This window comes from Heteronotia binoei, chromosome 8, assembly GCF_032191835.1.
Source record: "Heteronotia binoei isolate CCM8104 ecotype False Entrance Well chromosome 8, APGP_CSIRO_Hbin_v1, whole genome shotgun sequence".
Lineage (NCBI taxonomy): Eukaryota > Metazoa > Chordata > Lepidosauria > Squamata > Gekkonidae > Heteronotia > Heteronotia binoei.
In genome coordinates this window covers 83200496-83213466 of record NC_083230.1, presented here as the reverse complement: position 1 = coordinate 83213466, position 12971 = coordinate 83200496, and the positions used below count along the sequence as shown (strand labels likewise).

The 12971-nt window shown below is 41.5% G+C and overlaps 1 protein-coding gene across 1 annotated transcript in view; it reads right to left on the bottom strand.

Annotated features, from left to right (window-relative positions):
• Positions 1–3707, bottom strand: part of NPTXR (neuronal pentraxin receptor) — a 37299-nt gene extending 33592 nt beyond the window's left edge. Inside the window, exon 1 of the mRNA XM_060245441.1 lies at positions 2874–3707. Within this exon, the coding sequence (XP_060101424.1) occupies positions 2874–3500 (627 nt within the window). The 5' untranslated portion in view covers positions 3501–3707. The remainder of the gene's footprint in view (positions 1–2873) is intronic.
• Between the last annotated feature and the right edge of the window lie 9264 nt (positions 3708–12971).

Genomic DNA, 12971 nt, shown 5'->3' with positions numbered 1-12971 from the left:
GGTGCTATGCCATGGCTGATGACTCATTCAAAGGAGAAAGCCCAGTGATTCCTGCAGTGACTAGCCTAATCTGCAGGGTCAGGGTCATCCTGATTTCCTGACCACAATTCATCTTGTTAGAACCATTTCTACCATTAGGGCTTTTTATGTGGGTTCCATAGGAAAGGAATGATCCCTTAGTATTGTTTTTCACAGAGTTCTATGACTATGTTGAATTTTTTCTACTATCAAAACCACACACACACTGAGTGTAGGTCAATATGGTGTTATATTTGGAACTGGGAGACCAGGGTTCACATTCATACTCCACCATGAAAACCTGACTGAGTGACCTTGAAAAAAATCCTACTTGCTCCTTAAGTCACTCCTATGAAATGAGAATAATACTGACCAACTTTAAAGGGCTGCTGTGAAGATAAATGAATGCTCAACATTTTGATGTACCATATGAAAGATTATTACTAAAAAACATACAAAGCTTTAAATCTTAATTTCAGCAAACCCATTTATATAGCCCAGCTCACAGTTTGACCAAATGGAATAATAAGAAAACATATTCTACCAAAGGCTGCCTCCTAAAATGTTTATGAACATTCTAATGGCTCAGAAAAATGATCAGAAGATTAGATCTAGGGCATCCAAATCACAGTCTAACCAGATGAAATCCATATTTTAGTTGCATACATAAGAAGTTTTATATAAACCTACAAACGTATGCTGTGAATTTAACACATTTGAAAATGTGTATAATAGATATTCCCTAATGAGAAAACTGAGATTGGCAACAGACCAATTTTAAGCATATACTCAGTGGCCAATCTAGATTTGCTGCCATATAATATGTGAAATGGCATTCTGTGTGTATAATCTCTCTTAATCAATTGATAGCATATTCTTGGGACATGGGAATCTAACAGCACAGTTCTATGTAGAGTTTAAGCTTCTTTATTTCAGTTAGTTTAGACTGGAGTACTTTTCCAGAAGGTTTCACTATAAGGCACTAGTCCTAAGCAAATGTATGTGTATGTAAACCCTACTTTATTCAATGGGCTTTACTCCCAGAAAAATGTTTTTAGGATTGCAGCCTAAATCTTCCTGTTTCTTACATGGCAATAAAGCAGAATCTCAAGGGAAACCTTGGGGGATATCAGGGGAAACCTCAGCTACAGCTGCTTCTTTTTGTGTAAGGTTTGATTTCATCCATTTCTAATCAGACAGAAATATGGGGAAAGGATTTCAAAATATGTTATAAGAAAATATAATCCTTCAAAGAAGGGGGTTGCCCTTGAGTTTAGTATGGATGTGAAATAATTTCTTGCTTCACTTAAATGACATTCTATATTAAGTCAAAAATACTAGTTATACAGAGCTAAATTCATCTAGCATTTGTCTATTTTACATTAGTTTACTGGTAATACAAATTGGAGTGCAGAAACCTCTATGGCAGTAACAATGTGTTTTAGATTTTTAATAGATATCCTCACAGGAACAGATCCCTACAGATTTTTTTTAATGACTGAATCCTGCCCCAAGAACTAATTCTGTCCCCTTTATTACCCTGAGAAGTTGATGGAAGTATTGACAGCTGAAGAGGCTGCACTCTGCATGAAAACATACATTTTTAATCATTCTAGTAACACAGATATGAGACAACGCATGTGGGGTACTAAAGCGATAACTGGTTCAAAGGAACACTAATAGTGCAATGCTAAGACCACTTTACTATTAATAAATTCACTTGAATAACTTGCACAAGATACCAAGTAGCATTATTTGGGATTGCTCTTTTACAGTGTCATCTTAAGAACACTTCCTGAAACTAAACCTCATTGAATAGATCTGAACAGAACTCTGAGTAGACCTGTTTGGCATTGTAAGTAGCAATTATATGCCTTAAACTTGAAATCAGATTTCATAAGATGGTTCCACTATCAGATGCTCTAAATGGCTATATGTAAAATGACTCCTACCTCTTTCCATAGCATAATATATAGCTTTTTAATAAAGAGAGGAAAGCTCTGTCTGCTCCTGAGAGTTCATTAAAACTTGGCTAGAAATAAAATATCCTCTAAGGAAAGATTTTATATTGCTTGGGGACAAGGAGAGGGTGGGAGAGAAGGATGTTAGACTAACCACAAGGCTCAAGCACATGTCTGTTACCCTTTCAGTCTCCATCTTTCTGCCCATCCATTTACAGATATGCCCATTTCTATGCATAACTGATTTCTGTAAACAGCCACTGTTTGTGATCAAGCATGAAGAGCTGCCTTACAAGAACACTAGGGAATGCAACACACACAAATATACTCAGCATGTCAGCTAACTGTTTCCCCTCCTCCTCTATCTCCATATATACACATAGTTATTCTCCACCCACCAATCCCAGAGCTAGACACAATCATATCTTGCCTAGTTAATGCTGATTATCAGAATATATTATATCTGTTATAATTACATTTAATTATAGGAATGATTAAAATGCCTTTAAAATTCTTTAGTAATGGGAGGTCGTGGGCAAGGAACTGCAAGTGCTGAAGGAGAAAAATGAGTCCGCTGGTGAAACAGAGACTGTGTGCCCATCAATTCTTTTCTGCAGCATTTGTCTTGAAGTTAATTTATTCAGCAGGAAGAGGATGCTGCCTGGTCCCTTGTTGTGCTAGAAATGGAATTCTGTCTTGCTGATCACATATTACAAACAGCCTTGTTGATGCATAATAACATAGTAACAGTTCCCTTTGGGTGCAGCTGTGGAGGGGGGAGAAAACATGCACAAGCCTTAAACAAGAAAAGTCATGAAGAGGAGGGGGGAGGGGTTTCTACAGTGAACTAGTTTGTAACCATTAAAAGGAGTTGAGTTTGTTTGTTCGTTTTACCTCTATCTTGTCAATCCTGTCTTTCAGTGTTCTGACAGCCTCTTCCAGCTCCTGGATCATGGCAGGCGAATCCCAGGGGAGATCACCCATAGTATCATGCCGGGGGACACCCCAAACCGAGGCACTGTCCTGGAAACTAAGTTCGAGCCCATTCTCACACTGGCTGAGCTTGGTGGTCAGTTCCCGGATGGTCTTCTGATCGATGAGGATCTGGTCTTTTTGTTGCTGTGCCGTCTGCCTTAGTTGCTCAGCCGTGCTTTGGAGGAAGAAAAGCTCTTCTTTGGCAGCCGCCCCGGGGCTGTCTCCCTGAGGGCTTCCCTCGGACGGACACTCTACAGTCAGTGGGGTGCATAGGAAGCGGCTGAAGAGCTGCTGGTGCTGTTGAGGCCGGGCGCTGGCCAGCAGGTCCAACAAAGAGTCCTGAGAGCTTGTCGAGAAGCCCCCGTAGGTGCTTTCTCCAGTACCATGGAGAGCTCCCAGCGTCTTGTCTGAAGCACCAGAGGCGGGCAGCAGGGCTGCAGCCGCGGCGTTGGAGCCATTGTCGGTACCTTGGAGAGCTCCGGCGTTGTTGACCGCAGGGTGGATGCTTGCGATGATGCAAATAATTGCACCAAGGAAAGCCAGCATCCCTGCGGCCAGGAGCACCACCAGAAACTTCAGGGTGGCAGCTTCCAGGGGAACACAGGCCAAGAGAAATCGACACCCCAGTAGTGGGAGGGGAGGAAAAAGGGGGAGGGGAAAAGCTGCACGAGGTGGGGGAGAAAATGCCCCAGGAACTGGAGAGGAAGGGCTGCTGGAGAAGCCCTTGCTTCCTTCTGCTGCTTGAACCAGGGCTGTTGATTATATCTTGATTGGAGAGAGAGAACGGGAACGTCACTGACTCTTCCCCTCTGGGCCCCTCCAGCTCTTTCTCTGTAACTCTTTGTGCACCAGAAGGGGAGACAAGGCTTTTGCTGGCTTGAAGAAGCTGCTCTCTCTTGTTAGTTTTCACAGAACAGAAGCACTCTCAAAGGGAAAGGGGAGAAGTAGACTGCTCCTGTTGTATCAGCTGGGATTTTTCCCCCAAAGGGAATTCTTCACAATTGCTGGAATTAGTCTCTATCAAATTCAGATACAAAGCTAACATCGGGACAGTCCAGGAAGTGATGAGCTGGAGATGAAAAGCCCTGGAAGCTAACATTAATCATAGGTCAGTTTCACAGGGATTCCCTCTTCCCCAGCTTCTGCTGATTTTTTCCGCCAGCTAGTAAATCTTGTTCTGTGTATGTAACCATTAACTATTTCCAGTTTCCTAGGGCAGAACTTGTTGGTAATGAAAAGTATTGTCAGGTCACAGCTGACTTACAGCAACCCCATAGAGGTTTCTAAGCAAAGATATGGACAGAGGTGGATTGCCATTGCCTGCCTCTGCATAACAACCCTGGACTTTGGTCTCCCATCCAAATACTAACCCAGAGCTGACCTTGCTTAGCTTCTGAGATCAGCCAATATTAGGCTATCCAGAGCCATACAGATCAGGGCAGATGTTAGGCTGTAATATTCCTTTCTTAAAAATAAGTGTTACAATTACCATACTTTCCAATCTTCTACTGAGAAGGCTAACTTTTGCAATAATTTAAAGTTTTCATTAAAAAAAACCTACCTATGTCCTAGTCAGATTCTTGAAGAATTTTTAGGTGAATGCCATTTGGTGCCAGTGATACATTCCCTGCTAGCTAGTCAATTACGTCTTGAGTTTCAAATGTGTCACCTGCCTCACAGTTCTTTAGATATAGTGTGGGAAGAAGAGGTTCAGAGGTGAATCTCTCTCCAATATCTTTTGCAGTGAAGTGCTATGATTACTTCATTCAACTTCTCTACAATTTCCCTTGTCTCTTCAGCACAGTTTGTGTTTTTTTTACACTGTTGTTATCCACTGATCCAGCTTACGTCTCTGACTGATTCTCTGACTGATAATCTGTTCTGGATGTACTTTAATTTTATTATCTATTACACATTTTTCAGTCTGTAGCTCATATTCTTGTCTTTGCTTGTCTTATCAGAAAAATACCTGAGGGTTCTCAGAGTGGGTGTTTTCAAATTTATTTTCATTTAGGTAAGACTATCACTTTTGAAAAGCTCCATCCTGCTATTTAATTATGCTGACATCCTTTTGAACTTGTTTGCACCTTTTCTCTTAACCCATGGTATACATTTTATCAGATCCTCTATATTTCAGTTGTTAAAAATAATTTCCTAGCTTTCTGAATAGATCTAATTGTTCTAACTGAAAAGGAATAAATCTTTCTCTAGAAATCACGATGAATTTATAATGATATGATCTCATTGGATTCAGGGGAAGGCAGACAATTTTACATTCACCTCTGTGTCGACTATATTAGCATCGTGATTACTGTCTCCAAGTAGCTTTATAATGTTTCTATCTGACCTCAAGTCTTGGAGAGCACTTCTTAGCATTATATTAAACTTTTGTTGTCTAGTTGACTCCATGACTGCTTCCACATGGAGGTTTTGCTGTGGTATGGCATCATAATTAAAGAAGGGTTTTTGGAGCATCCATATGATGTCATCCTAATTGTCCACTTCTGTGTATTCCTCTGCTTTGCTGTGATCTTTCTCTCATTTGGTTTGGTATACTCTCTTTAGAAACATGACAAAGTGTGTGTTTGCATGCCATGTGAATGGAAAGGGTCACAGCTTTGCAGATTCCATCTACATCAACAACCATTTTCTTATCTCACCTCCACAGCTGCTACATCCCCTTGCACATACATTGGAAGGATTATTCAGGCTTTATTTTTTTTTTAAAAAACCCAGCAATTAACACATCACTATAGTATTATAACAATCTACTAGTTCTTCTGAATGGCCAGCTATCTTTTTTTAACAGTTTATATTCCTCTTCTTTGCAGAGATATTCCTTTCACCTTTTACCTCTGAAAAAAGGGAACTAGATACTTGCTTTAAAAAAAAGTTGGGAATATAGTAGAGGAACTAGTAGATAAACAATTGTGGTGTTATAATGCTATAGCTGATTTTTTTTAATTGAAAAATCCTTTTGCTGATAGTGGAAGATGATGGTTGTGGGAGGCTGAAGCAAGGACAATGTGAAGAAAACTGCTCTGTGGATGCTCTATTGGCATTATGAATGTTGCGGCAATGAAAACTACTTGAAAAACCATTGCCATGAGGAAGTAGCTATAGGCATGAGTATCTACTCCAAGACAATCATTTAGAAATCATGTAGGAATTTTTTTTTTTGGCCAGGCTTGAGTTTGCATATACCCAGTCAATAAAGGCACACATCATTATTACATTCTGTATTTTTGCTCCCTGCTGGATTGTTTCAACTTCGGCTTATTTGCAAAATTTGTTTCTCATGATTCACCTTCAGTATTTCTTCACCAGTGGTAGTTGCTAGTAGTATTTGTAAGGGAAGGGCTGGAATTATTTATTTATATTATTAGTGACAAAGTGCAAAATAATCTGTGTAACTAATTCTGTCTGTCAAAAGAAAATTTTAATTTATTTTTCTCAAACCACATTAAAACTGATGACAGTTTCAAAAACACATCAGTAATATAACATATGGGGATTTTGTTTAAAGAAAGCCCAAAATCCCACTAGCAAGCACAAGCCTTTGGCCTCTCTTAAAGTAACTCCTTGCATCACATGATGCCTTATACTGAATTGGTCCATAAAGGACAGCACTATCTACTCAGACTGGCAGTGGCTCTCCAGGGGTCTCAGGTGGAGGTCTTTCATGTCACCTGCTAACTAGTCCTTTTAACTGGAGATGCCGGGGGAGGGGGGTGGTTTGCAACCTGAGTCTTTCTGTATGCCAAACAGCCATTCTGAACTGAATCCTCTTCAGCTCTTTAGAAGAGGATTTAGAAGCTCATAAATTAAGATAAGATGGCAGGAAATTCATGATCTAATTGCTCTTTTTTAAGCGGGGGGAGGGGGGGAGCTTCCAAGCAGTTGGAGAGGGATTTCAAACAGGACTGAGGAAGTTATGGCAGGTTCCCTCTTTTCCAGCACTGTCCCCCCCATATAAATCATATGCACCTGAAATTCGTATTTACCCCTCAAAGGAATATGCACAGCTTTCAAAGTTTAGAATTTATAGGCTTTCTCATTACAGGATGGTTTGACTTCCTTGTGATGTTTTTAACAAAGAATGCAGGGCAAAAAATATTTTAAATAAATGAAATACTAGAAATCTCACAACAATTTATGAAGCCAGCATTCAGTCATTGCATGGCCCAAGGTAATTTGTTCTCTTCTTCAGCTTCACCCATTTTTTCTTACTGAAGCTAAAGGCTATAATTCCATTTTAGGAGAGCTGCATAGAGTCACTTTTCTTCCACCTTCCAAAATTTTCATACAGTTTGTCTCCCAAGTGTTTTACCCATTTCATGACAAAAGTTCAAGGACGCAGCCTCAATGGACCTGTGTTACAGTTTCATGCCATGATCAGATTGCTTGACCACACAGCCAGATCAGTCAGCGTAAACAATGAGTGGAATCTTTAAAAAAAATGTACTGAACTCATTGCAAACCAGATGAAAATGTGCAGTGAAGCAAGCATATGGCCCCCATCACTGTGTGCCTACCTGCCATGTAAACCCCACCCCCAAGATTTGTCTATCCCTCTCTATGACTGTCTTCTGTCATTGGGTGGACACTCTTATGTTTTGTATGGCATTCCTTTTTTTGTTCTGGACAGACCTCTGTATTAGCTATCAACATAAATCAATTAAGTACAGCTACTAAACCTCTGTGGGGGTGGGGGGGGAAATGATGACCATTAGTTTGGAGCTTAGACAGGAAGGGCAATCAATCCCTTATTGACTCTCCTTACTTTTTGGTTTGTTTTCTAATTGTTGGTTATCATATATCCACTATTGTTAAAGTAGATTTCTAAAAAATTCTTTGCCATCTTGAACAGGGTTTTTTTTTTTCTGGAAAAAGAGGTGCTGGAATTCTCAAGAGGGAAATGAAGGAGAAACACATGGGTACCCCTTGTTAACTTTTAAACATTTTTTTTATAATTTTGTTTCCATGAAGAGGTTCTGGAATTCTGTTCCACTGTGTTCCCCCAGAAAAAAAGCCCTGATTTGAAGACTTAGTTGGGTAGAAAAGCAGGATACAAATGCTTTAAATAAATAAATCTATACTGTTTCCACCTTGGCTTCCAGGCTAAAATACTTATTTTTTAAAACTTCCACGCACTGTCAAGTTGTAGTTGTCCTGTTCCAGGTTCTCCCCATCATCAAGACATTCTTCTCCAAACCTGTTTTACTCCAGTCTTTTTGGAACACAGTCTAGGCACATTTGCACACCAACTAGAAGAAATTATATACATTTTCCTACTTTGTAAAGGTACTGCCCTAAAGGTGGAGAGTTTCTCACCATCAGCCTCTTGTAGAAGCCATTTCCCAAGCTATTTTCCTGCCTTGTCACCAGATGGTTGAGTTTTTTTTAATAACACTACAATGACCTACTGCTATAACAATTCCATGAAAATCTGAAATGGGTTAGGGACAATATTAGCACATACCGTATGTTTCTAGTTTTGAAAGAAGCATTATAGTACTATGTAGCCTGCATGAAGACAAGAACAAAAAATGGGGTGGGGGGTAAGTTATCACAATAGGCATGATAACCATGTCCTTCCCCCCGCCCAAAGTGCTGCAAAACATGGATGGAAGGGGAAAGGGTGGGGGAAAGACAAAGGCGAGTGTGCAGAAAACTCTAATGTGTGGAAGCTCCACTGTTAACATGTATACTTTAGCATTCACAGCAGTGTAAAGACGCTTCACCATATGGAAACAGCCTTAGTCAGCCGACATCAGGCCCACCATAATTCTTCTTTTCTCATAACATGTACCAGTAGCTGTTTAGAATCCTTGTGTAATCCTCCCTTTTGCTGGTTTATCCAGATTTGACAGAATCGATTCTTGACCTCCCTGCTGTACTTTTATAAGAAAACTGCAGAGTACAGTGGTTTTAAAAATTAATTTATGAAAGCTTGTACTTGTTCGATGTGGGTTAATTTATGGGAAATGTTGGACAGATGGCTAAAACCCTTTATAAATCATGCAGAAATATGGCAGAGCACATGTTTTGCATGCTGAACAATCAGATTCAGTTACCAGTAGTTTGGATTAAAGGACCTTGGGTAAGAGGTAGTTGGAGAGACTCTGGAGGGCTGCTGGTAGCATGGCAGGCAAAACAGAGTCAACAGTCTCTCACAGTATAATGTATTTATTTTCTGGTATCTTTGCTGCTCTGTAATTTGAAATGTATACAAATTACACAGTACAATTTTATAACCTTCTGTTCAAACAATGCTATCTGTGTGCGATGGTTACATAGCAGGGCTTCTCTCTCTCTCTCTCTCTCTCTGTTTAAAAAGCTTTCCTGGTGACTGTCACACAATAGTGGAACTCATTGTTAGGCTAAGGCTATAGGTAGCTGTATCTAAAGCTAGACTGGGATGTTTACTCTGCAGCCCAGGTCCCTGAAGTTAGCTGCTGGAGCCTGGCATGGAAAAGGTAATGTTCTAACCATGCAAGGGAAGAAAGGCATCCCACCTCAAATCAATAACCAGGAATTTATTTAAGTACTAGGAATAAGGCCCATTGTGAAAATAAATACAATGGACTCTAGAAAGAATCTCTGGGCAAGTGCCCCAGTCTTTGGCACTCAGCATCAATTTGCTGTGGTATATCATGATGATGATAATGTAGACACTGAAATTCAGCATTCCTTTCATCTGCAGTGCGTTGTTGTCAGCTTTTCCTGTCATATTTGGCCTTGCAGCATTTAGCATCAGTGTAAGCTTGTGGCGTGATCTTTTTTTTTTTTTTGGCGGGGGTGGGGGGGAGGCCTGGCCTGGTTGTGCTATGGTATACCATAGAGTATGCACCTCAAAGTGGCCATTTTCTGTAGAGGAATTGATCTGACTTCAGTTTTCCATCTCCTCCCCTCTCCCTGCAACCTCTACCTAGGAAAAGTACTGTCTTTCTTCACACTGTGGACCAAAGCAGGAGGGAAGTGACCTCAGCAGAATATAATGACAGAGTCCACCCTGCAAAGCAGTCATTTTCTCTAGGGGAAATGATCTCTGCTATCTGGACAGCAGTTGTAATTCTGAGTGATCTCCAGCCCTCACCTGGATATTGGCAACAATGTTTCTCCAGGAAGAAATAGCTGGTTTGGAGGGTGGAGTCTATTGCCGTGTCTGAGGTCCCACTCCTCAAACCCCACCTTCTCTAGGTTCTACCCCCCAAATCTCCAGGAACTTCCCAATCTGGAGCTGACAACCCTATCTCCTTCTCAGGCAACCATCAACCTACATCTCTCTTCTCTGACTTCAGCTTTCCATCTCCTCCCCCCTCCCTGCAGCCTCTACCTAAGAAAAGTACAGTCTTTCTCCACAGGGGGACCAAATCAGCTTACATCATTCTCCTCTCCCCCTTTTGATCTGCACAATAACCCTGTGAGGTAGATTAGGCTGAAAGTCTCTAACTGGTCCGAAATCACCCAGTCAACTTCCACAGAAAGAACTTGGATCTGGCAGATCCTGCTCTGAAGCACTATCTGCTACATCACACTGGCTGTCATAGGGTGGCTGCTGCTGAACAGGAGCAAGCAGCCAGGCCTAGTTAAGTCATGCCAGTCAGTCAGGTGGCATGAAGTCACCCAGAGGGTGTTGCTGGGCCTAGGGTAGCCAACCTTCAGGTGGAGCCTAAGATCTTCTGGTAACACAACTGAACTCCCCCCCCCCTCAAAAGAAAATAACTGCTTTGGACGGTGGACTCAATGGCATTATATTCAGCTGAGGCCTCTCCCCAAACTCTGGATTCTGCAGACTCCACCACAAAATCTCCAGGAATTTCCCATCATGGAGCTGGCAACCCTAGTCAGGACTGGCCCCAATGAGTTCTCCCTCAAAGGCCAAAATACACCTGGAAAGGGCCTCCCCCCACCTTTTACTGACAGAACCAAGCTTGGTTGCCTAGCAACAGCCACTACCTAGCAGCTTCCCCAGTGGCGCATTCCTTGTCTGTCCTAGGGCTGGAGTTGCTTTTTAAGCAACACGTGGCTCAGCCAAAGGGATGGTAGATGAGTCATCTCCAATATGGTTAGGCTTTTATATCTATAGGATTTGTACTCCACTTTTCCCCCTGAAGTTATTTCAACAGCAACAGAAATCAACAAAACAGCAGCAGAACAGCAAACTACACTTTAGGCTGGCTCTTCCAGATGGGATGTGAGCCAAAGCCAAATAATGAAAAGCCTCAGGCCACACCCCAGCATGATACATACTTGAGCAAGAAGGGAGATAGCAAATCTTCAGAAGATGGTGCAGTTGCTAAAGATGTTTCTCTTTCCCTGTTCTGGCTTTCAGAAGTGAACACTCCTCTAGTTCCTAACTGGAAGGAGAGTCACAGAATGGTTTAGAGCTAGACTGGATGTGTTGCAGTTTAAAGACACAAGAGCCATTAGCTGCCTAAAGACAAAGCAGCTTGGGGCACAGGGGGTCAGGTTCACTTTCTCTCTCAGGGATCTTAGGCCAAAGTTAGCAGGTTTGTTATCTGCTGCAGGAATGCCTATTTGCTTCTGCTTTGCTCGTAAACATATACTTACCATAACTCTCTGTTACTTGTTTGCTCTCTCTTTGTTGTTGTTCAGTTGCACAGTCGAGTCTTATTCTTTGTGACCCCATGGACAAAGTCACGCCAGGCCCTCCTGTCTTCCACCATCCTCCGAAGTCTGCTCAAATTTGTGTTTGTTACATCAGTAACACTTTCCAGCTATCTCATCTTTTGCTGTCCCCTTCTTCTTTTTCCTTCTGTCTTTCCCAGCATCAGGATCTTCTCCAGTGAGTGCTCCCTTCTCATTTGGTGGCCAAAGTATTTGAGCTTCAGCTTCAGCATCTGACCTTCCAAGGAACAGTCTGGGTTGATTTCCCTTAGGACTGATTTGATTTTCTTGCAGTCCAAGGGATTCTCAAGATTCTTCTCCAGCAGTTTGCTCTCTCTTTCCCTTCCCAAAGGATGTAAACTATGTGGCACTGACCATGAGCCAGTTGGTGTGGTGGTCAAGAGTGCAGACTCTGGGAGAACCAGGTTTGATTCCCCACTTCATCACATGCAGCCACTGGTGTGACCTTGACTCAGCCACAAGATCTCAGCAGAGCTGTTCTCTCAAGAGCATTCTCTGAGAGCACTCTCAGCCCCACCTATCTCACAGGTGTGTCTGTTGTGGGAAGAAGAAGGGAAATTAAATTGTAAGCTGCTCTGAGACTCCAAGTGAAGGGTGGGGTATAAATCTAATCTCCTCCTCCTTGAAAGCATGGAATACAAAAAAGTCAATTCTCAGCACTGTAGCATGATTTCAAGAGAAGCTGATTGTTGTCCTATGAATGCACACCACTTTTCTTTCTTGCCACTCACTCCAACAGGAAAAGGGAAGCATTGCATTTGTGGCAGAAAAAGCTTGTCCTCCACCCCTGACATTGTGTGATCCAGTCTTTAGTTAGAGACCTTGCTGCTGGTTGCACCACATATGTTTTTCCTATATAAAAGCATATACATACATACCTGTTCCTGTCTTGATGGGAATTTTTCTAAGACAAATGCTAAAAACATGTGTTTATTTATTTACTTATTGTTTTATCATATGTTGTACTCTGCCCTGAGCCCTACAGGGAATGGGCGGAATAGATATGTACTTAAATAAATAAATACTTGCTAACCTAATAAGGAGGCCTTGCTAACATAATAACAACAGCCTTGCTAACCTAATAAGAAGAGCTTTAAGCTAAATTGTATGGGGGAGCGAGACAATAATTCAAAGCCTCGTATGATGCCAGAAACAGAGGATAAGAACATTAAAGATTTGCAGAGAGTGGCGCATATGCTAGGTAATGTTAATTTTAACATGGATTCCGATGTCTCTACACTAATGCACAGAGTATGGGAAACAAACAGGAGGAACTGGAAATGCTAATAAAGGAAGGAGACTGTGACATAATAGGCCTTATTGAAACGTGGTGGGATGACACTCACAATTGGAATATTAGGA